General features: G+C 39.5%; 1 protein-coding gene across 1 annotated transcript in view; it reads right to left on the bottom strand.

Annotated features, from left to right (window-relative positions):
- Crb1 (crumbs cell polarity complex component 1) overlaps positions 1-19,619 on the bottom strand; it is a 163,048-nt gene extending 143,429 nt beyond the window's left edge. The window contains exon 1 of the mRNA XM_028773807.1: positions 19,402-19,619. Coding sequence (XP_028629640.1) covers positions 19,402-19,471 — 70 coding nt within the window. The 5' untranslated portion in view covers positions 19,472-19,619. The remainder of the gene's footprint in view (positions 1-19,401) is intronic.
- Between the last annotated feature and the right edge of the window lie 3,375 nt (positions 19,620-22,994).

The following is a 22,994-nucleotide window of genomic DNA, read 5'->3' as shown; positions in this document are numbered from 1 at the left end:
TCTCTCTCTCTCTCTCTCTCTCTCTCTCTCTCTCTCTCTCTCTCTCTTTCTCTCTCTCTCTCTCTGTATGTGTGTATGTGTGTGTGTACATTTGTGCAGGCCAGAGGAAAACTTTGGGCTTCAATTCTCAGGCATCCTCTGCCTATCACTGATGACAAGTTGCCAATCTTATTTTCTGAACTGACATACAATATCAAAGTTAGTTTGGGGATATAGTGATGTTTAAGTCATGAAGGCCTTTTCTGTACATAGTTCTGAACACAAAGAGTCAGTAATTTATATTAATTTCTTATGACTTCGGTAGCTTTTAATATAGGATTTATTTGTGATGTAATATATATTAGCCAATAATTATCCATGTTGGACTTAAGTTTGTAGGTGTCATGTATACAATCATGTTTGTATAAAATCAATAATGAAGCAGCAGCCTGTAATTTAAGGCATAAAAAGACTATTAGCTATTATCAAAAATAACAGATGCAGGGTCTGGGGAGATGATTCAGAGGGTAAACTGCTTGCTGTACAAGCAGGAGAACATGAGTTCTAACACAACAATGAACATAAAAAAGCCAGGATATCCAGACTTGCCTAACCTAGTTAGAGAATTCCAGGCAAGTGAGAGACCTTGTCACCACAAACAGGTGGGAGGCAGAGGGGAGATGGGGCTACAGGAATGACTTGGGGACAGACAGCTAGAATTTGAGGAGAGGGATGAAAACCTACAGAAGCAGAAACTTCCTAAAATACACGAAGGTGAACCTAATTAAGTCTCCAAATAATGGTGGAGATGGAGTTTCAACTGGCCATCTCTTGTCATCAAACCAAGTTTTCACTACTGGAACCAGGTTACATTCAATTGAGTTGTTATCCAAAGGAATCCCATAGAAATCCCCAAACAATCCAGGCTGTTACCAAGACAATAAGCTGTTCTCCACAAAGGCCCAACTGCTGAAGATGACACATATACAACTCATTGAACATGGAGCCGTCTAGCTAGTGCCTACCTAGAACCTTCACCCTTATGTTCTAGTGTCTTTGTTGAAGGTACTCTGCAAGTTACCAAAAGAGAAATGTAAGCACCAAACCAACAACAAACCTTTTGATCTAAAATGCTGACCTGCCTGCAAAGTATGCTAGGACAAAGCTCGAGGGTGTAACCAAGCATCATCTGATTTCACCTAAGGCCCACTCCAGGAGATGGAACCCAAACCTAACACTGCTTAGGTGATGAAGAACTGGAGATTAGATAGGCTAAAGACCTAGGGTAAAACCAAATACTACAGATACACACACACACACACACACACACACACAAACACACATATACATACACATATACATATATATATGAATGATAAATTATATAGAATATATATACATATACATATATATGTAATTATTCAAAAGGTATTCTGTTCTGCTCATAGAACAGGGCCCTTAATGCGGAATTATCACAGCTGCATCTTTCTCTTGCAGCAGATCAGAACAAATACAGAGACTCACAGAAAAGGCATTACACAGAGAGGGAGAGATCTCAGCACACACAGCTCTAAATGAGATGTCGCCATCAAATTCTTCCCATCAGAGATCAAGGATCCCTGGGGAAGAGGAAGCAGAAGGAACATGGGAGCCAGAAGGGAAGGAGGACACCAGGAGAAAACAGCTCTCTGAATAAACTGAGCAAAGTTCATATGAACTCCCAGAGACTGAAGCAGCAAGCACAGGGCATGCATTAGTTTGTACCAGCTCTTCTGTTTATATATTATAGCTTCAGATTATTACTTCCCGGGCCTCCCGAGTGTGTGAGCAAGTGTGCCTTCTCTTGGGCTCCTTTCCTTCTGCTGGTTGTTTGCCTTGTCCAACTTCAATGTGATGGTCTTTGTTTTCACTTTTTTTTTTTACTTTTTTATTGGATATTTTATTTATTTACATTTCAAATGTTATCCCTTTTCCAGGTTTTCCCTCCAGAAACCCCCCTCCCCTACCCCCTCCCCCTGCATCTATGAGGGTGCTCCCTCACCCACCCACCCACTCCTGCCTCCCCGCCCTGGCATTCTCCTTACATCAGGCATAGAGCCTTCACAGGACCAAGGACCTCTCCCCCCATTGATGCCCTACAAGGTCATTCTCTGCTATATATGTGGCTGGAGCTATGGGTCCCTCCATGTGTACTTTTTGGTTGGTGCTTTAGTCTCTGGGAGCTCTGGGGGGGTCTAGTTGGTTGATATTGTTGTTCTTCCTATGGGGAGAAACTGAAAAGCAAAGGACTGCATTGCTGAAACAAAGCAGCAGGCTACACAATGGAAAAAGACTTTACCAACAACATATTTCATAGAGAACTAATCTCTAAAATACATAAAAAGAAACTTTAAAAATGAACATAGAAAAATAATAACCTTCTTAAAATGAGTAAATAGCTAAACAAAGAGGTCTCAAAAGAGGAAATGCAAATGGATGAGAAACATTTAAAGAAATATTCAAATCCAAGTGCATCAAAGATCTCAACAACAACAACAACAAAACCAGAACCACTAAAACTAATAGAAGAGAAAGTGGGGAAAAGCCTCGAACACATGGGCACAGGGGAAAAGTTCCTGAACAGAACATCAATAGCTTATGCTCTGAGATCAAGAATTGACAAATGGGACCTCATAAAATTGCAAAGCTTTCTGTAAGGCAAAGGACACTGTTAATAGGACAAAACGGCAACCAACATATTGGGAAAAGATTCTTACCAATCCTACATCTGATAGAGGGCTAATATCCAATATATACAAAGAAATCAAGGAGTTAGAATCCAGAGACTCAAATAACATACTTAAAAAATGGAGTACAGAGCTAAACATAGCATTCTCAACTGAGGAATACTGAATGGCCTAGAAACACCTAAAGAAATGTTCAACATCCTTATTCATCAAGGAAATGCAAATCAAAACAACCTTGAGATTCCACCTCACACCAGTCACAATGGCTTAGATCAAAAATACAGGTGACAGAAGATGCTGATGAGAATGTGGAGAAAGAGGAACACTCCTCCACTGTTGGTGGAATTATAAGCTGGTACAACCACTCTGGAAATCAGTCTGGTGGTTCCTCAGAAAATTGGACATAGTATTACTTAAAGATCCAGCTAAACCACTCCTGGGCATATACCCAAAAGAAGCTCCAACATATAACAAGGACACATGCTCCACTATGTTCATAGTAGCCTTATTTATAATAGCCCGAGTCTGGAAAGAACCCAGATGTCCTTCAACAGAGGAATGGATACAGAAAATGTGGTACATTTACACAATGGAGTACTACTCAACTATTAAAAACAATGAATTCATGAAATTCTTAGGCAAATGGATGTAACTAGAAAATATCATCCTGAGTGAGGTAACTCAATCACAAAGAACACACATGGTATTCACTCACTGATAAGTGGATATTAGCCCAAAAGCTCACAATACCTAAGATACAACTCACAGGCCACAATGAAGCTCAAGAAGAAGGAAGACCAAAGTATGGGTCCTTCCTAGAAAGGTGAACAAAATACCTATGGGAGCAAATATGGAGACAAAGTGTGGAGCAGAGACTGAGGGAAAGGCCACCCAGAGACTGCCCCACCTGGGGATCTATCCCATATACAATCACCAAACCCAGACACTATTGTGGATGCCAAGAAGTACATGCTGACAGGAGCCTGATATAGTTGTCTCCTGCTAGAGCCTGACAAATACAGAGGCCAATGTTCACAGTCAACTATTGGACTGAGCAAAGGGTCCCCAATGGGGTCCCCAATGGAGGAGTTAGAGAAAGGACTGAAGAAGCTGAAGGGGTTTGCAGCTCCATAGGAAGAACAATAATATTAACCAACTAGACCCCCCAGAGCTCCCAGGACTAAACCACCAACCAAGGAGTACACATGGCAGGACCCATGGCTCCAGCTGCATATGTAGCAGAGGATGGCCTTATCTGACATCAATGGGAGGAGAGGCCCTTGGTCCTGTGAAGGCTCAATGTCCCAGTGTAAGGAAATTTGAGGGCAGGGAGGCAGGAGTTGGTGGGTAGGTGGGGGAACATCCTCACAGAAGCAGGGGAGGGGCGATGGAATAGAGAGTTTCAGAGGGGAGACCGAGAAAGGGGATAATTTTGAAATGTAAATAAAAGAAAATATTCAATTTAAAAAAAGAAAATATATATATACTGGTCTTATTCTTTGAGACTTTGATACATGCATATTAAGTATTTGATCATGCCAAAAAAAAGAGAAGAAATATTCAATAATTGTAGCCATCAGAAATGCAAATCAAAACTATTTTGAGATTTTATCTTACACCTGTCAGAATGGTCAAGATCAATAAACTAAATGACAGCTCATGTCATGGTGGATGTATAGCAAGGACACACTCATCCTTTTCTTCTGGTGCAATCACTATGGAAATTAGAATGGCAGTAACTTAAGATACTGGGAATTGATCTACCTCAACATCCAACTTCACCACTGTTTGTAATGGGACTCTAAATCATACTACAGAGGCACTTGCTTAACCACATTCATTGATGCTTTATTCATAATAGTGAGAACCTGGAAACAGGTATCTATCAATGGATGAGTGGAAAAAAAGAAAGTGGTACATTTATACATGAAATATTATTCAGCAGTTAAAAATTGAAAACAGAAAATATGCAGGTGGATGGATGGAACTGGAAAGAAATCATTCTGAGCGTGGTAATCCAGACTCAAAGAGAAAAAAGCTGGTATGCATTTGATTATATGTGGATATTAGCTTTGATAAGTCTTTGAAAAGCTGGCTATAATCTATTTAATCACAGAAGTTAGGTTTCGAGTAAGGGACTAGAGGAAGGATTGGATCACCCTAAGAAGGGGAAATAGAATAGATAATTACACGGCTGAATTTTTGCTTAATTTGGAGATTTAAAAATACAGCACACCTTGCCAGGCGGTGGTGGCGCACGCCTTTAATCCCAGCACTTGGGAGGCAGAAGCAGGCGGATTTCTGAGTTCAAGGCCAGCCTGGTCTACAGAGTGACTTCCAGGACAGCCAGGGCTACACAGAGAAACTCTGTCTCGAAAAACAAAACAAAAATAAATAAAAATAAATAAATAAATAAAAATACAGCACACCATAGTCTATTTTGATTGAATTGGTTTTTTCCCCACTCAAGATTGCTTATTTTAATTCATACACATAGTTGTACGTAACTTTAGCTCAGTTATATTGCAATCATCTGCTATACCACAGCGAGGCTCACACTGGTCTTCAAGCAGACAGAACTTCAGTCAGAACTAGTCTAGGTACATTAGGACCCAAGCAGAAGTCAGCTTGCTTTCCTCAACTATCATTTTATCCACCACTTTACCATGTTTAACTGGCTGTCAAATATCTCAATTAATAAATATTAAAGAAGAAGGGTAACTAAAATAAAGATGCTTAAACATATAGCAGCAATTAAATAAACAGTCCTGAAGATGCAAAGCTTGGAGTTGAACTGTTCTATTCTAGAGAAATATAAGTGGGGGAAGCTGTCATAATGAGGCCTGCTACACAGGTAGTTCCTGAGACCGTCCCCACACTTAAATACAAATACAAATATATATATACAAATGTGTGTGTATTTGTGAGTGTGCCATCACTGTCCTCAGAGACACCAGAAGAGGACATCGGATTCCATTATAAATAGTTGTGGGCTACCATGTGGTTGCTGGGAATTGAACTCAGGACCTCTGGAAGAACAGTCAGTGTTCTTAATCACTGAGCCATCTCTCCAGCCCCCAAATTTTAATTTTGATTTAATTTAATTTGTTTAAATTAAATTGTTTAAATCTAAATGTATTGCTGCTTCTGTGTCTGTAAGCAGCACTCCTTAGCCCTAGATGGCTTTTGCTGACTGATGGATAGGCTTTAAATTTGTATTTACTTATTTATTTATTGGGAGCATGCAGAGAGGTCAGAGAACAACCTGCCAGGGGCAGTTCTATCCTTCCACTGTGGGAAGTTCAGGCATGTAGCACAGTTCTGCAGCCCTGGTAGTATCTTTCTCCACTGAACCATCTCACTGACCACCTTGTGAATGTCACAGCACTCTAAGTTTGTCTTCCTTCTGACCTCTGCTCTTGCCTGTAGCTGGGGAAGTGGTACACTGGCTATTAGCTTTGGCTGTCAATAACTCAGACATCATTGAACTAATGACACAATCTAGTAAGCCAACTACAAGTTGGAAGGAAAAAGAAGTCTGTATTCATAGATCATTGCAAGAAGTATCCTAGTGCCTGCTGGGAGGTAGAATGATGTTTGTAGATTTGTGAGAATTTCAAGCATATCAGTCTCACCTCATGAAAGCATCACAAAGGTTCCCAAAGACTCAAGCAAAACCTTGACCTACACACGGTCCTCCCAGAATACAGGCAAGAGAGGAAAGGTCAGTGTTTAATGAAAATTGTAATAGTTTCTATGTATGGATAGATATATAGATACACAGACAGATGTGTACATGTGATACAGTTGGAGATAATTACTATCTAAAGTTTCATGAATGATGACAAGCTCTACAAGGATGTGCTATGTTTTACTATGCATGACCACTAAGGACGCTGGGAACTAAAATAAATTATATGAGTCTCTAGATAATTCTTCCCTCCCCTCAGAAAACAGCACATAACTAATGTTCAACAATGTTATGAACTTTTGGTGAGTAATTTGAGGTAAAAATCAATTGACTAAAACTATGTTGTATAATTTGAAGCCACTTTGAGTGGGAGATTTCTTCAATGTTCATAAACAATAAGATATGTAATCACATAATGTTAAAAAATTAAGATAGTATCAACATATTAAATTCTATAATACAATGAAAATCTAGAATGAATTTGTAGTCTTATGTTTCTTACCTCACATTAATAAAGGCAGACATGTCCATTCCCTTACAAATTTCAATGTTTTTGTTATCAAGATATTTAGTTTACTAGACTTTCTATGATTAATGTTAAGAAATAATTTTATATGAATATACGGGTGTTACTAACTGAAGTTCAGTATCAAGATGTGAGGATACTCCATTTCCTACAATTATTATTTTTATGTTTTATAGTTGATTAAGTGAAATATCATAGAAGCTAACACTGAAATAATGTACAAAACTGAAAACAATATATAAACATAGGATAAAGTACACTTAGTTTTCATTTCTCATTTGAAAAGTATTATTTTAAACAAGAGAATTAATGAATGTACAGCTACCTTATGTTTTAGTGATTAGGCTTATTTGTATAGAATTAAAATCCTCTTAAAACAAACACTCATGAATAAAACAAAAATCATTGAAAACTGTAAGTGCAAGAAACACAGAGAAGGGAGGGGCTGACATCAACACAAGGTCCTGTGCATTAGCCTGAGGGTGTCCTGATGGCAGAGAGGAGGAGAGCAAATTCATCTGCTCATTAGAAGTTTGCCTAGTAATCTGCATGAAGAGGAGTGAGAGGGATTTAAAGGGAGAGTATTGGAAGAAAAGTAAGCATTTCCATTACCAGACACGAAAGAACAAGGATGCAGCGACTGTTCACCTGGGTCTTGCACATCTGATTTCCAAGAAATAAAAGCACCAGAACTCTGTACCCATTTACTGTGTCTGTACAAACTGAGATGCCCCTCTCTCTATAACACACACACACACACACACACACACACACACACACACACCACCACCACCACCACCACCACCACCACCATACCAGAAAGGAGTATGAAACCTAATTCTGAGCCAAATGCCAAATGCACTTGAAAATACTTGTAGGATAATTTTAATGAACACAACATAAAAGTATTTCAAAATTTTACACTAAGAAAAAATTAAGAGGTCAATTTGTGCAATCAATACACAAAAGACTAAAGGGATAACCCTTGAGATACTGGACTGGCAAATATTGTTTTTATATAACAAGAAAAATAACTATGTATGACAAGAAAGCATATAAAATACCTATGTATCCAGTTATAGATCCACAGCTGTGTGATATGTAAACACATCATTATAAGATATATATATTTAAATTATAAGACAAGTATATCATAGTATACAAAGTTAAGTAAGTGTATTTTATTTTGTGATTTGTGTGTATGTGTGTGTATAAGATGTGGTGCCCATGTGTGTACCAGGGTGTGTGCATACAAAGTATAAGTCAAAGTTGGGTATCTTCACCTAATTTTTGGGACAGGGTCTTTCACTCTCCCTAGAGCTAAGTGATTGGCTAGAATAGTTGGATGCTAAACCCCGAGGATCCTGCTTTCTCTGCTTTTCCCTTTCTAGAGTTACAGCTATGTTCCACTTTCACTTGGATACTAGAGAACTCAGTGAGACCCAGCAGAACAACAAACACTATTCCCCCCAGATATAGATATGTTTTCAAAGGCAAACATCAGTTGTAAAGAAAAAATGTAGCCATTAAACTTCAAATCTCAGCTAGTAAATCCAGGAACATATTAAATAGCTGAAAAGTTAGAGAACATATAAGCAAGTCAAATCACCAAAAGAGAGACAGTAGGAGCTCCAACATTCTATAGTGAGCTCCAAGAGAGACTGGAGCAAGCCCCAGGAATGGTGTGCAAAATGATGTATCTCAGACTTGACCTAAAATCACGTGATCTGTGGTTTGAAGAGTTTTGATGGTAATAGGTAAATTTAGAGAGATATATACAAATATATATCATAGCTGTCAAAAACACATTTACTTAAAGGGGACATTTTTGATTGTTCATAAATTGACTAACTTTATATAAGTAATAAGAAAATGTTTCCTAAGGAAAATTACATAACAAGCACTAAGCTTGATTTTTTTTTTTTTTTTGCTCTCTGATGTGATTTTTTTTTTATTAGTAACTTTTTTTTTTAATGTTAATCGAAGGCTTTATAAGTTTGGTAATGCTCAGTAACAAGATGCCCATACAATCAGAAGTGTAACGCAATACCCAACCTATATATTCCAACTACCTTTGACTGGAGGAGACACGCGAACATCCGCCTCCATGTTCCCCCCCTCCCTCCCTCCCTCCCTCCTCTCTCCCTCCCTCCCTCCTCTCTCCCTCCCTCCCTCCCTCCTTCCCTTCCTCTCTCTCTCATCTCCTAGCTCCTCCTCTCCTTCTCCTCCTCTTCTCCTTACTCCTCCCACCTTAGCTCCTCCTACATATCACCCTTCCTGTTAATATAAAAAGAAAACTTTCTCTCAAAATACAATTAGAGCATAACTATACCAATTTGTATCAGTAAGGTACAAGATAGACCTAATACCAGTCCATCATTTTGTACTAAGCTTGATTTTTAAAGACAGTATACTAATGGGAGAAAAACAGAGAGCTGTAGAATGGCAGCCACCTGTGAGATGAATTCTAGCTGAGAAAATCTGCAATCCAGGTCTAGCATAAATAATAAATGGCTTTGAGAATTAGGCTCCAGATTTTTTTTTACAACATCTAGATTATGAAAACCATTTATTCCTAAAGCTCATGGTCTTTATAATTCTACCACAAGTCAAACATGAAATTTTCCTTTGAAAATATGAAGTATCATGTTTGAAAGTTTACTCATAGCACACACTGCTGGTGATGAATACATGCCATATAGTCTTTAATACTTTAGCTAGAGCAATGGAGTGCTACCTACAGGTGGAACCTATTCAGAAAATTGACTCATGAATTTTCCACTGAATCCCTTCTTTAAGTTGAATGATTTCAGATGCCCATTATGTTCATGTGAATGTTTCCCTTCTTAAAGCCAAAAGTCTGGTATCGATAAATAAGTATTGATACTTATAAATAAATAAGTATTGATACTGATTTATATCAGGGTATTGAGTTCAAGGGGACCAAAGTTTTAAATAGTTTATGTTTAAACTAATTAGTCCACTAATGTTTAGGAATGTCATATGACATTTAAATTGACACTCCCAAATTTTGACTGCATGACAAATGGCTGTGTGAAAACTATTCACGTTTAAGAAAAAGAGAGCTGCCACAAGCTGTGCCACACATCTGGGAGCATGCAGAGTGCTTGTTTCTTCCTGGTGGGTATTTCAGACTCCTAGGCCTCCACTGACACCCATTACCAGGATGGCCGTAATAGCCTCAGCCATGAGGCTTTTTGATTTGTCTCAAAAAGGAATGGTACATCAAACACAATCATAGGTGCAGTCATTGGTATTGTTTTTGGGTAATACCAACTCCTGTATGGAAACTACAGGTAGCAAACAAAGGTCCCTAGGAAAACTGAAGGTTCCAGAAACACCCCTTCTACCGTTGCCTTATGACAAACAGTAACTTGTTGCAAGTCAGCAGAGTGGCAGGCTGTGACTAACCCATACAATGCAGTGTGTGCTATCCTGCATTTCTTTGACCTGGGCTATGATGACCCTGAAATACAGGACATTTTTTTTTAAACTGTCCATGAATCCAATGGTGATGATTTAGTTGAGAATCATGGTAAATTCTGCTCATATTGGAACATTTATGTGGATGAGACTGAGACTGTAGAAAAGTACATGGCTCACACAGCAAAACTGATATGACCACAGTCCCTACTTACTTCAGTGACCTAAAGACAGAAGCTACTAAGGATGTTGGCCACATATCTGAACTAAATTTGCTTCAAGTTATAAATGAACCCACAGCTGCTATTCTGGCCTCTATTCTAGGTGAATCTAAAGAAAAAGCTATTGTCATGCATGATTTGATATTCTACCTTAGAAATTAAGAAAGTCGTGTTTATGGTGACATCCACTTTCAAGGACACTTTCAGAGATGAAGACTTTGAACAGGGCCTTGTTATGACACATTGTAAAGGAGTCCTAGAGAGAGATGGGATGATTTGAACTAAGGTGGCATGGCTTTTCAGACTGAGGGAAGCTTCTAATAAAGGTGAGATCCTTCTCATCTTTGCAGACTGAACTCAACCTGCCATGCTGTGCAATGGATGCTATGGACACAAAGGTAGGAATATGAAGATGCCTCAGTTTGAAGGCATTGCCTCATATATAACCGAAAGGGCTATTGTTCCGTACCTGGAAGTTATATAAGATGCAGAAGTCAGCAAAGTGACAACCACATAGGAGAATGATCCTTGTTGGTGGCAAGAGCCAGATGCTCAAGGTTCAGTAATATTTACAAGATTTTTTTTCAAAACAGAGATTCTCAAAACAGTGTAGTCTTGACTGTCCTGGGGCTCACTCTACAGTGCCTCAAACTTATAGATCTGCTTGCCTCTGCCTCCCAATTGCTTGGATTGAAGGTGTGTGCCACCACCTCCTGACTACAAGATCTTTTTTTGGTAGGAACCTATGCAAAGTTGGCAATCCTTATGAGGTTGCAACAGTCAGAGCCACCATTGAGGAGTGTGTGTTGAATGGTGGTATAAAAGATACACTACTCTAGGATGTCACTCCTGTCTCTGGATAGAGAGTCTCTGACAAGTATCTTTACTAAACTTTTTGAATGAACATCACTATTCCAACAAAATGAACAATTTTCTGTTTGCATTTTCTATAGTTGGGACAGAGTCAAGTGGAGATTAAAGTGTGTTCAAATGAGAGAGAGAGGGAGAGAGGGAGAGGGAGAGGGAGAGGGAGAGGGAGAGGGAGAGGGAGAGAGAGAGAGAGAGAGAGAGAGAGAGAGAGAGAGAGAGAGAGAGAGAGAGAGAGAGAGAAAGATTAGGGAACAACAATTATCTCTAGACTCTCATGGAGTCATGTTTCTGCCAAGTACAGGGCATAGGATGTGATCGACTGATTGTATTCCAATCTTTTGCTGGATTATTCAAAGATGATATTGAAAATATGGTTAAAATTCAGAGAACTGTGCGAAAGAAAACTGGAAAAAGAAGGGAGTAGTTGAAACAGATAGTAAGGTTGGAGAAACGATTTATTCACAGAAACCAGGTTGGAAGAACTCAAGGACCATTTGCCTGCTGACGAGTGCAGAAAGCTAAGTGACTCCCAGGAAGAGAGGGTTCTGCTGTCTTTAAATAGAAAACACAATGTAGGCATCATGTTCCACTCAGCACTGATGCTCTTCAAATGGTAATGAAAAGGCGGAATCCAAAAGGGATGCTCTGGAAGTGCTGTGTTGTGGGACACAGGAAGTTCAAAGGAGAAGAAACAGTAATAATAGCAGTGCATTGTGAAGGCAAAAGGAGAACAGTTGCTGAGGGTTGGGAGTGAAGGTATGTCCTGATCAGAAAGGGACAGAGTGTGGTCGTTTTACTGTGTTTTTGCAGTGTTCTCTATAATCTCCTAATATGTCTATTAGGAAACTCATTTAGTGGGCAATAAATCCAGCAAGCATAAGTTCACAATGTTCTGTTCCTAGCTTGTTATTTTTCTGCTGCATGTAAAGAAAGTTCGAAGTAGGTAAACTGTTTGCTAATCATTATAAAGATATACCATTAGTGTTGAAATGGCCATATTTTCAAGGGGGCGGTGAAACTCACTTCAAATCCAATGAAGATAGTCTGGCTTGGAATGTGAATGAGATTATCCATATCAGATATTTGTTGGCCTAGAGTAGAACAACCTATGTGAATATGGACTTCATCCTTCAACTGAATCTCTGCTAGGTAAGCCATCTACCTGTGCCTTGTTTGTAGGTGTGGAAGCCAGATTAAAGGAAAGCAGCTAGGTTGGTAATAGCTTTTAAAATGAAGTAAGGTAATGATGAGCAATTTCCTCATAAGCTTAAGGCATATTTTTCTAGCTATGCTCTTGGTTGGACTGTGTTTGACACACTATATATGTATATACATATATACATATATATGTATACATATGGATACAATGTCTATATAGTCATACACATAAAATATATAAATAAAATATTTACATATCCATATACATATATAAAGTACCTTTACAGAATAAACTTTATTTTCAAGATATAAATGATAATTTCATCATAAGCTTTAAATTAAGCCTGATAGTTTGTGTATAACCACTCAGAATAATGCTCGACAGGAACAGTGTTTAGTCATATGTTATACATGTAAAGCATACATCACAGATGCCCATGAGCCATATATTAATATGAATGATCATCATGTTTGAACATAAGGAATAGAAGAATAAAAGGGTATCAGGTAAGCCAGTATTAACATGGAACCTCTTAGTATGGATATGATTTCATCTCTTCTTTCTCTCCCATGCCTAGAAGAACACCAGTTGATATACATACACAGCTCCAGCTCTGGGTCTGTCCTGAAGTTCATGGAGTTGTAACAGTGAGGCTACTACATACAGAAAATGTTCAGAAAATTGCAACAGCATCAACTCTCCATGTTGGCAGTGTTCTATGGAGTAGCTGCCAAAAGGAAGCCAGAAAACAAACAAACAAACAAAAAACTAGAAAACATAGAGTAAGTGTTGTGGTAAAAATTCATTGGGGGTTTTATCCCACCTTTGATCATTTAGTATCCAGGTAAAAGATACAAAATGTTTAAATTTATAATAAGACGTAATAGCACTAGATCTGGGAAGGTATCAGCCCTCTAAGCTATTTTGTTCTACCTCCCTATTAATCACCCCAAGATATAACTTGCCTTGTTCTGCCTGGGCTACTCTTACTCCAACTGGCCAGCCTTCATGGCCAGTTCTCACAATCCCTTGCCCCATGGGGTCTTCTCCTCTCTCTTCACTCTGCTCTCTTTTCTCCTAGTGGTCTCTTTCTCAGACACTCAGCCTTGGGAACTGTAGCTCTGCCTAACTCTTCTACCCAGCTATAGGCTGTTATATAGCATCACTTGGTGTACATGAGAATCTTCTTCCTGGGGGCAACCAGATGTGGAGAGTCAGTATTTAGCATTACAATAGAAAGCAAAAGACCAAACCTCAACAAGTAAGGCTAGAAAATATTTTTATTTCTATAATTATTGGGTTTTATAGATTAATCCTTTAATTATTTCACGATTACTTTAGGAGAAAATATAAAATTAAAGTCAAGTATTACAACAGACAGTAGCTAGCTGAAAGTATAGCCATATGTAAAATCAAATTAACAAATTATCTGCATGAAAAAGTTACAGATGCTTTTACTAGCAGTGGTGCTTAATTTGTTAAGACATGCTTGCTTGTCTGGAGCTGGTCTCTGTGCAAAGCCATGTGAACTGTACTGAGAGAATGCATCATAAACTCAGCTTCATTAGCACCTTGCTCTTTCCAACTTGCCTCAACACAGTTATGTAAAATTTCAATGAATTCTGAATCCAGAGAATAGAGTCATTCATCCAGAAATTACTATGACAATGTGAAGAACCCAAAAGACCATGATAATAAGGTCAGAGGAGGCCAGCCACCAGCCGCTCCCATTTTTGCAGATTTCACTCACAAGGCTGAGGCATTAGTTAAATTTGTGAGCATTATAAAACTCAAGGTAGCATAAAGGTGAAATAGATACATGATTATCTGGGACCATTTTTTTTCTTTAAACAAAGTCTCCCAAATCCTGGGAAGATGATATTTGTAATTATCTCCACACTAGTTGATTTCTTGCTGACAGTGTCAGGCTGCACATGTCAGCTTGCACAAGTCCTCCACACTAGTTGATTTCTTGCTGACAGTGTCAGGCTGCACATGTCAGCTTGCACAAGTCCTGATCATTTACGTTTTGGCTTTTGTGAGCTTACATGTTGCTTAGATCCAGACAGATCAAAGGTTGAAAATCTCATTTGTGTCACCTTATAGCTGTGTTTTGAGGACACCCTTTAATTAATCTTGCCTTAAATATACTAGTGAGTTTAATAATGGCTGCTATGTAGGTTTAAAAAAAAAACTTGAAGATACTATTAGTAACATCACTGGTACCTAACCTAGTATCCTCTCTTTCCATCAGTTTACTCAAATTGAACAGAACACTTAGCAATCGTTCAAAGTCTATAGGCATGCTCCAGCGTCAGGACGTCTGCATTCTACAGGAGTATATTCTACATTCTGCATATTCTACAGAAAGAAAAAAAGTGTTATTCACTGTAAATCCTGTAGTGCTCTTCTTCATCTCATTCTTTGTTTTTCTCCACTGACCTGTACCACTAGCTCATAAGTACATGTTTTCCTTATTTAGTTAGTGTAGTGGGTTTGGTCTAATGCAGCTTGTATTATGCTAATTTGCATCTCCAAAATTGTTTACTTAAGAATCCGCACGTCTGCACTAAAGACACTGAGGGCTGCCGCTAGTTGGTTCTGACTGGTAAATAAAGTTGCCAGCAGCCAATGGCTGGGGAGGACAGACAGAGGTGGGAATTTTGGGATTTCCAGGCTAAGGAGGAAGGAAAAAGGAGATCCACTATGCCAGGAGAAGGAGAGGAAAGATGTCACGCCCCTGAGAAAGTGTGGGATAGAAAGCATAGCCACCATGTATGGGGGCGGGGGGGGGGGGCTCGAAGAGGTGCTCCAAGAGGGCTGCCAGACTGGGTCCGGAGCAGCAAAGATGGAATATAGATTTTAGTATGTAATAACTTGAGAATACTGGAGAAAGATTTAGCCACACAGAGCTTAGGAAGTGGCCTAGCCATTGAGCTGTTTAAGCCATATCAAAATATAAAGGCTGTGTGTGTGTGTGTGCGTGTGTGCGTGTGTGTGTGTCTCCTTCATTTGGGAACCCAGAACATTGGGACAAGTAGTGGGGAACACGCTGTTGCCGCAACTGGGATCAATGTAAATATTTAATTGGGTACTGTTACAAGCTAGTTTTTGTTGTCTATCCTAATAAAGAAAATAAAAATTTCACAACTTTATAAATTGAGGGTTTTTTATTCAATACATATCAAAAGAGATTTTTGGTCTCAACTACTTGACTTCAACGATTTAACATGTAAATTTAGTAGACTATGAAGTGATTACTGAGGGTTTGTAATCTAGCAACTAACCCATCTTGAAGCTAAGGACAATCAACCCTGGCTCCATTTCCAATAACCATGAACAAAATACTCATGAGTCCTACAGCCAGTCAACAGCCTCACAGGAAAGCATAAATACATCAAACAAACACACTGAATTTGAAGTTTAATATGTGACATCCTTGATGTCCTTGCCCACTCAACAGCAAACTTCAAGACCACAAGATCATAAATGGTAATCACTGAAAATCATTAAAGATGAAGAAAGCAAGAAACTCTTAAGAAAAAAAAATCTGGTCTGCTTACGATAAGTGTATGCAAAGAGAAATTAAAACGAATTCTGCTTTGTTGTGGGAAATAATGGCTGACTTGTGCGAAGTAAAACGTAACTATAAGCTAAGGAGAAAATTACTTAGGTCTGAAGAAGCAAAAGCTCCTCTCCCACTTGGATTATGGGTAAGCACTGTGACACACACACTGCTTTATGAGCATCTAACATACAGTGTCAGTATCAAAGCTCTAAATCTTCCTGCAAATGTAGAATTTTGAAGCATAAGTGGCTATTCCATAGTGAATGACATCAGGCTCCTCGGATCTTTTGAGAAAATTCAATTATTTCTTAATAATAGTACTAAGGTTGGATAAATCAGACCTTGTCCTGTCCTCATAGACCCTATTTATCCTTTAGGAAACACGCTTTATGAGGACTTTATTCAAATTCAGTTACTTAATATTGCTAGCTTCCACGAGATCAGCTGCTTCTTCAGCTTCTTTTATGTTGTTCACGTAATTCTAATAATGGTTTTCTCAATTACATTCTGGTTATATGCACTGGTCATGCTCTGAATATAAATGAAAATAATTCACATTAATCCAGACATGACAGTTGCCCAGAGAAGATTCCATTTTTCTCCAAAGTTATAACAGAAGAATGAAAAGGAGACACAAATTGCTATGTAATTGAAGGCTGCTTTAAAATGGTAGCTTCTTAAAAGCCCCAAATAGCAAGCTAATAACAAGGTCCCAACACTTATTAGAATGTGCTCCCATTATTTAATATTAGCTACAAAATAATGGGCCGCAGGAGAGTCTCACACCAATAAGAGTCTCGCTTAGTATGTCAGAAGCAAAATGAGAAGGCCCTCATTGAATTATTAAAATATACCTGATCCTATATGTCTGAATAAACTTTGCAAAATTCTGGAACAGATATAAAAACAATCAAGAGAGCAGGTTCTTGAAGGCCCAGCTCAGGGGAATGGCTGCCTACCTATGAACTGAGGAACAGGAAGTGGATGTCCCATGCGGAAGTCTGCTCTAATATTCCCCATGTTGTGTATCCTTAACTGCAAGAACAGGAAGAGAGTAGGGTGCTAAGAATGAGCAGCATCTGTCTGACAATGAGTCAAGGTACGACTCTACAGAAGTCATTTAATCTGGAGCCGGTATTAGCTCCTTCCTCTTAAATTTAAGAGAATAAATTTCAAAGTATCAATAAAAACTAATGTGATACTAGATTTCAAGTAATAAGATACTAATCACTAAGTTTTCCTGTGTACTTGTGATGTTCTGAGCTGAGTGTATATCTTTACTGCCTGGGAATAGAACATGTCAGCTGAGAATACAGACTCTAGAGACAGATTTTCAGCAGAAAAATAAATGTTCAAGGCCTAACTTCACTATAAAGTGACTTTAGGGCCATTTTGGAATTTAGTAAAACCCTGTTCAAAATTAAAAAGGATTTTTTTAATTTTGGAAGGGATGAGGAAATAATTCAGTGGAAGAGCACCTGCTTAGCACTTATGGGATGCTGTGATCTCTAGTGTCACACAAAAAGGAAATTAATGTTAAATTTAATTTATTGGCTGCGTGGTGGTGCATACCTGTAATCCCAGCACTCAGGAGGCTGAGGCTAGCAGTCACAAGTAGGAGGCTAGCCTGACCTATATTGTGTGATTGGATCCAAGCAGACCCGAGTCACTGAGTGAAACTCTATTGTCCCCAAATAGGGTACACTAAATGTTTTGAGTACAAAGGCAACATTGTTACTCCATGGCAACAAATATAACATAGATAAAAGGCTACCTGCCTTCTTAAAAGCTCAGTAAAATACAGCTTCAAATTTACCATTTTAAACTCAAAAAAAAAAGTGTTGCTGAGGAATAAATGAAGTAGTTACAAATATTTGTTTAGAGTCTATTGGTGAAGAAAAATTAAATAAAGAGAGTGTATGATCCTATATATATATGTTCTCTTTCAGTTACATGTATGAGAAGTTACATACTTGGGCCCTAAAGAACACTCTAGAAAATTTAATAAATATTGCACAAAATGACAAAGTTCTTTGCTACAAACATCTTTTGAAATGGCATCATTTTTCATTTTCTGTCTTCGTTCTGTTTGTTTCCTCCTGCTGTGTATATCAAGGTAAGGTACCCCTCACCCACTGCCTGTTACTTGGTTCCCACTATAAATTTGAAAGAGGATGAGTAACTTTAAAATTACAACTCTTCAGCCAATACATCTCTGCATTTTTTTTCCTCCATGTGCTTTATGATAAGCGTTTTACTAGTTGTTTGAAGTTTGATCTGGCTTTTCTGGCTGTCCCAGCTGCCTAGCAAGAGTACCTGCATGTGTCTTCACCTAATCTCGGCTGTTTGTTCAGCTGTAAACAGTACCAGTTAGAACCCCATAGCACTGTTACAGCAACAGAGCAAGACCCAGATTATCACCACTGTGTTAACGGCCAGTGGACTCATACAAAGACAGCTGCTCTTTACTTTGCCGTATTGATATTCAGATGCAACAGACACAAATCACATGGCCCCTCTGACAGGCACACACTCTCCTTGTCTTCATTTTAAATGAGGACAATAGCTACAGTCCTTCATAAACACACAGCTGGGGCCATTCTCCCTGATTCTCCATACTGCCACATACATAACAAGATTATGGGGGTGGGGGGTGGTCGGGAGGCATCACTCTTGTTTGTATTTGGGGAAGTTTGTAAAAATGATGCTTTTATTTATAAGACAGAAGCACACAACTACATGATTATTTCTCTAGTGGTGGGAAAAAAAGAGTTTTAACCACTCTCCATTGGGAAGCATTGAGACTGCCCCTCTGATTCTAAGAACAAATGTTGTAGTACAGAATTGTTTACATGTGAAAGCAAATACATAGCATATGAGAATAAGATAACTTATTAGTAACATCTCTTTAAGAAAGATCAACTATAAAGTGCCAAAACTATTTTACAAGTGTGCAAATACAAAACAAAACAAAAAACCCTCTTTCTTCGTGGCCCTTTCATTTGGTTTCATGCTCTCCAGTCAACAAACAGCCTGAGAACCTAACTACTTATGGTAATTCCTAAAACCTGGACCCAAAGTGCTGTCTTAACCATAGAGCACTTGCTAACACCTACAAGAAACAAACACATCCTTTCTTGGAACTATATGCAAGAGATGTAATAAGCCAGGAAGAGAGGCGGGGAGGGGGGGAGGTCAATAACAGGGGAGGGCTTACTCTTTATGCAGATGAGCAGTGAGGAACTGAGGTACAGGATGAGAAGGTAGGCAGTTTTCTTGAGCTTCATGGTATTACTTAGAAAACACCCTCTGAAGTGCTGCTGAAGCTATCCCTGTGTGGTTCAGAGAGGAGCAGGTGTCTCAGACAGCCAGGATGCCACCTCTGTCCCACCTCTCCCAGAGCTCCTCCACAGACACAGATTCAAAAAGCACTTCTGATTCAAAGCATCTTACAGACACAGCAAGACGGGTAACCAGTCAAACCTGGAGCAGATTTTTCCAGCCTGGATTGGATTTGTGCCCCCTCAGGCTTTGCCTACCAGTTTTCTTCTGTGAACAATGCCTCCTGGAAAGGCTTTATTTTAGGATAGAGTCTTTGGTTTCTGTTAATAGAGAAATTAATTTCTTGTGACAGTCTTGGCACATGATTATTGTGCTGTGGCTACTTTTAAAGAAACACTCTATATTTTTGTATCCTCTTTTAAGACTCTGCTTATAGATAAGTAACCGTTTCTGTTTCTAAACCCTACAATGACAGTTCAGTAGAGCTTTTGCTGTTGAGAGGGTAGAAAAATTGCAAGAAAAAATAAACTATTACATAAAATTGGCTAGAATTATAGAGACTTGGGGGTAGTATTTCTTTCAAGTGTTTACACTTTGCTCGTGAAATTACATCCTCTAGGATTTAACTTTTTAAACATAATTAATTAATGCAAATTAATAGGTGTAAAAGATTTCCTTTAACTAAAAATGGAATGTTGAATTCTGTCATCAATATTTGTACTAGTACATGACTATGCTTTTTATATAATAAACATTGGCTAAGTAGCTTAAAATGACTGATTCTGTGTAAATCTTCATAGTTCACTTAGATATTTAATGCTGCAGCATCTATTTTTGAAAGTTTTATATTTTCTGCCTATATATAAGAAGGCTATGACATATATATGTACATATATTTAATTTTTTACAAAAAAAGGCAAATATGTATTTGGAATTTCATTCTGGGAATTATACTCATTAAGTGGGTTATATAAACCTGGGTAATATCTAGTACAAAATAATTTTGCATGGGACCTGAACTAGCAGTAGGTGAGACATTTCCGCTCTGTGTTTTTTTTAAATTGCATTGCTCATTTTATAAAAAATTTTTATTGATTCTTTGTGAGTTTCACATCATAAGCCCCGGCCCTGCAATGTAGGGATGATGTTTTTGTGCAGTGGGTAAAGGTTATCTGTATTATTCAAATGCTGATTTTTATACCAGGCAAAGAGTTGAGGACAGGCCAGACTTGGACTTTGGTATTGTTATTTTTATGAAGTATCACCTGTGTCTGTGTTTTATAAACATTCTTCTACTTCACCTTCTGATTGGTCAATAAAGAGCTGATCAGCCAATTTGCTGGGCAGAAGAGAATAATGTGGGACTTCAAGTGTGTGTGTGTGTGTGTGTGTGTGTGTGTGTGTGTGTGTGTGTCCCAGGCAGAGAGAGGAGAAGGGGGGCCTTGATAAAGGAGGAGAAGGGGTGGCCATGAACGCAAAGGTCCTGGAGGAGTCATGATGAGCAGGTTGCCACAGGATTTGCCATGAGATTGAGGTGAGAGAGCAGTTCGACACACATGAACAGAGCGAGCCAGGGAGAGACTCAAACTGTAACTAACGCAGGGCCTGTGGCAGGGAGGTAAGTGGTTTCGAGGGTTAGAATAGCCCAGAGCTTGCCCAGCCTAGGTTTGCAGCTTGCTAGTAAAAACGGACATTAAAATTTTAAAAGGCCAAAGGATTGCATTATACTACTCAAACTCCCCATTCCCTTATATCTGCCCTCCACTATTGCAATCTCATTCCCAAAATACACACACACACACACACACACACACACACCAAAACAAAGCATAGAAAACATCTTATCATGGAAGCTGTAAGGTGTTACAGTGTGCCCACAGTATACCCTCTGTCCACACATCTTCACTTGCAAATATTCATTGCAATGAGTCATTGGCATTGTTTGAGCTTTCTGGCTTCTGTCACACTATCAATACTGGATCCTCACTGGAACTCCTCCTAGTTATCCTCTTCTTGCTCTGTGTCATGGAGATCCTACAACTTTGGATCTGCAGGATAGGCCCCTGCATACTCCCCAACAGTTCAGAGACGCTGTAGATTTTAGGGTGGGCCAACACAAAGCCCTGGATCTGTGTCTGGGTGGCAGCTGAGCTGGTCAGCATGTAGGCTTTCCCTTATCAGCACCACCAGGGCAAGCTCTCCCGAACTGCTCTGGCCACCCAATGCGTCCATCAGCAGGAGGCAGTGTCAGCTCTCTTGGTCTCATGCTTACCCACACCCACATTTCCAGAGCTAGCTCCTCTGTGATGTCCAGTTGAGGTGTGAGGCCCACTCTGCAACGTGCTCTTTCTGGGACAGCTCTTCCCCTCACGCGCTGAGAGCTGGCTTCCACATGGTCTTCACAAAGCCAGGTTCGCTGTGTTGCACAGGAGCAGTGTAGTGCCTGCTCTCCTGGCCTGCTACACCCAGTGAGGCTAGCTAGACTGAACTTGGACCTGAGGGCCAGCTCTTCCAACTCTCGGGGGGTGATACAGGGGGTGAGCGGGGAGTACATCACTCTTGGACCATGCCATCTCATGACAGAAGAGTGGCAAGGACAGGTCTCCTACACTCATGCCCACAAGGGCTGGCTCACCAGTGACCCCTCCACCAGGGCCAGGTTTACTGTGCTGCTCAGGTCAGGTGTAGGGTCTGCTCTCCTGAGTGCTTTAGCCAAGGAGGGGCAGGGCAACCATACCAACTCTCATGACCCCAGGGCCAGCTCTGTCAGCCACTGCAGGTGGTGAGGGTCTCAGGAAGGGCGAAGGCACCCTCTGCATCCTCGCTACCTGCCACCTCGCAGCAGATGAAATGCAGGGCCAGCACTCCTGTGCTCTTGCACTCAGGGCTGGCTCACCTGTACCCGACGACCTCCTCTGTCAGCACCATGTGGTGTTGTGGCAAGCAGCGGGCCTCTAGGTGTCTACAGCCTGCCCATGTTGGATGGCAGCAGGCAGATCTGTGGAAATCTCACTCCTGCACCACATGGAATGGCGGCAGACAGGACTGTGGGGGGCACTCTTTCCTCCCCTGTGCTGCATGGCATGGTGATTGACAGATCTCTGGATGTCTACCCCTTCCCCTGATGCCAAGCTTAATAATTTTTAGCAATGACATTCTCTGTTTTCTTTTAGAATATTTTATTTCCTGGAGCAGAACTGACTCATTGAAATTTTTAGTTTTGTGTCAGGACTTATATCTGTAATCTAAGATACCATAGACTGAGGCAGGACAGATCACAAGTGTCCATGAGTTTAAGACTAGATTTGTCACAACAGAGCAAGGACATCATATATATATATATATATTATACATATATATGTATATATGTATTTCTACAGCACTCATGGTAGTTAGAGATCTTTTCTACTAGAAAATTTAATTCAAAATGATTTCAAGTTACACAAATATTTTTTTTCTGTTTGTAGCTGTTTTGAGATGAGAGTCTCCCTATGTTGTTTAGATTGAACTTGAACTTCTGAACCTTTG

Source organism: Grammomys surdaster, unplaced genomic scaffold (assembly GCF_004785775.1).
Source record: "Grammomys surdaster isolate TR1022 unplaced genomic scaffold, NIH_TR_1.0 234, whole genome shotgun sequence".
In the NCBI taxonomy this organism is placed as follows: domain Eukaryota; kingdom Metazoa; phylum Chordata; class Mammalia; order Rodentia; family Muridae; genus Grammomys; species Grammomys surdaster.
Note: the sequence above shows the minus strand (reverse complement) of the source record. Positions and strands in the feature narration are given on the sequence as shown.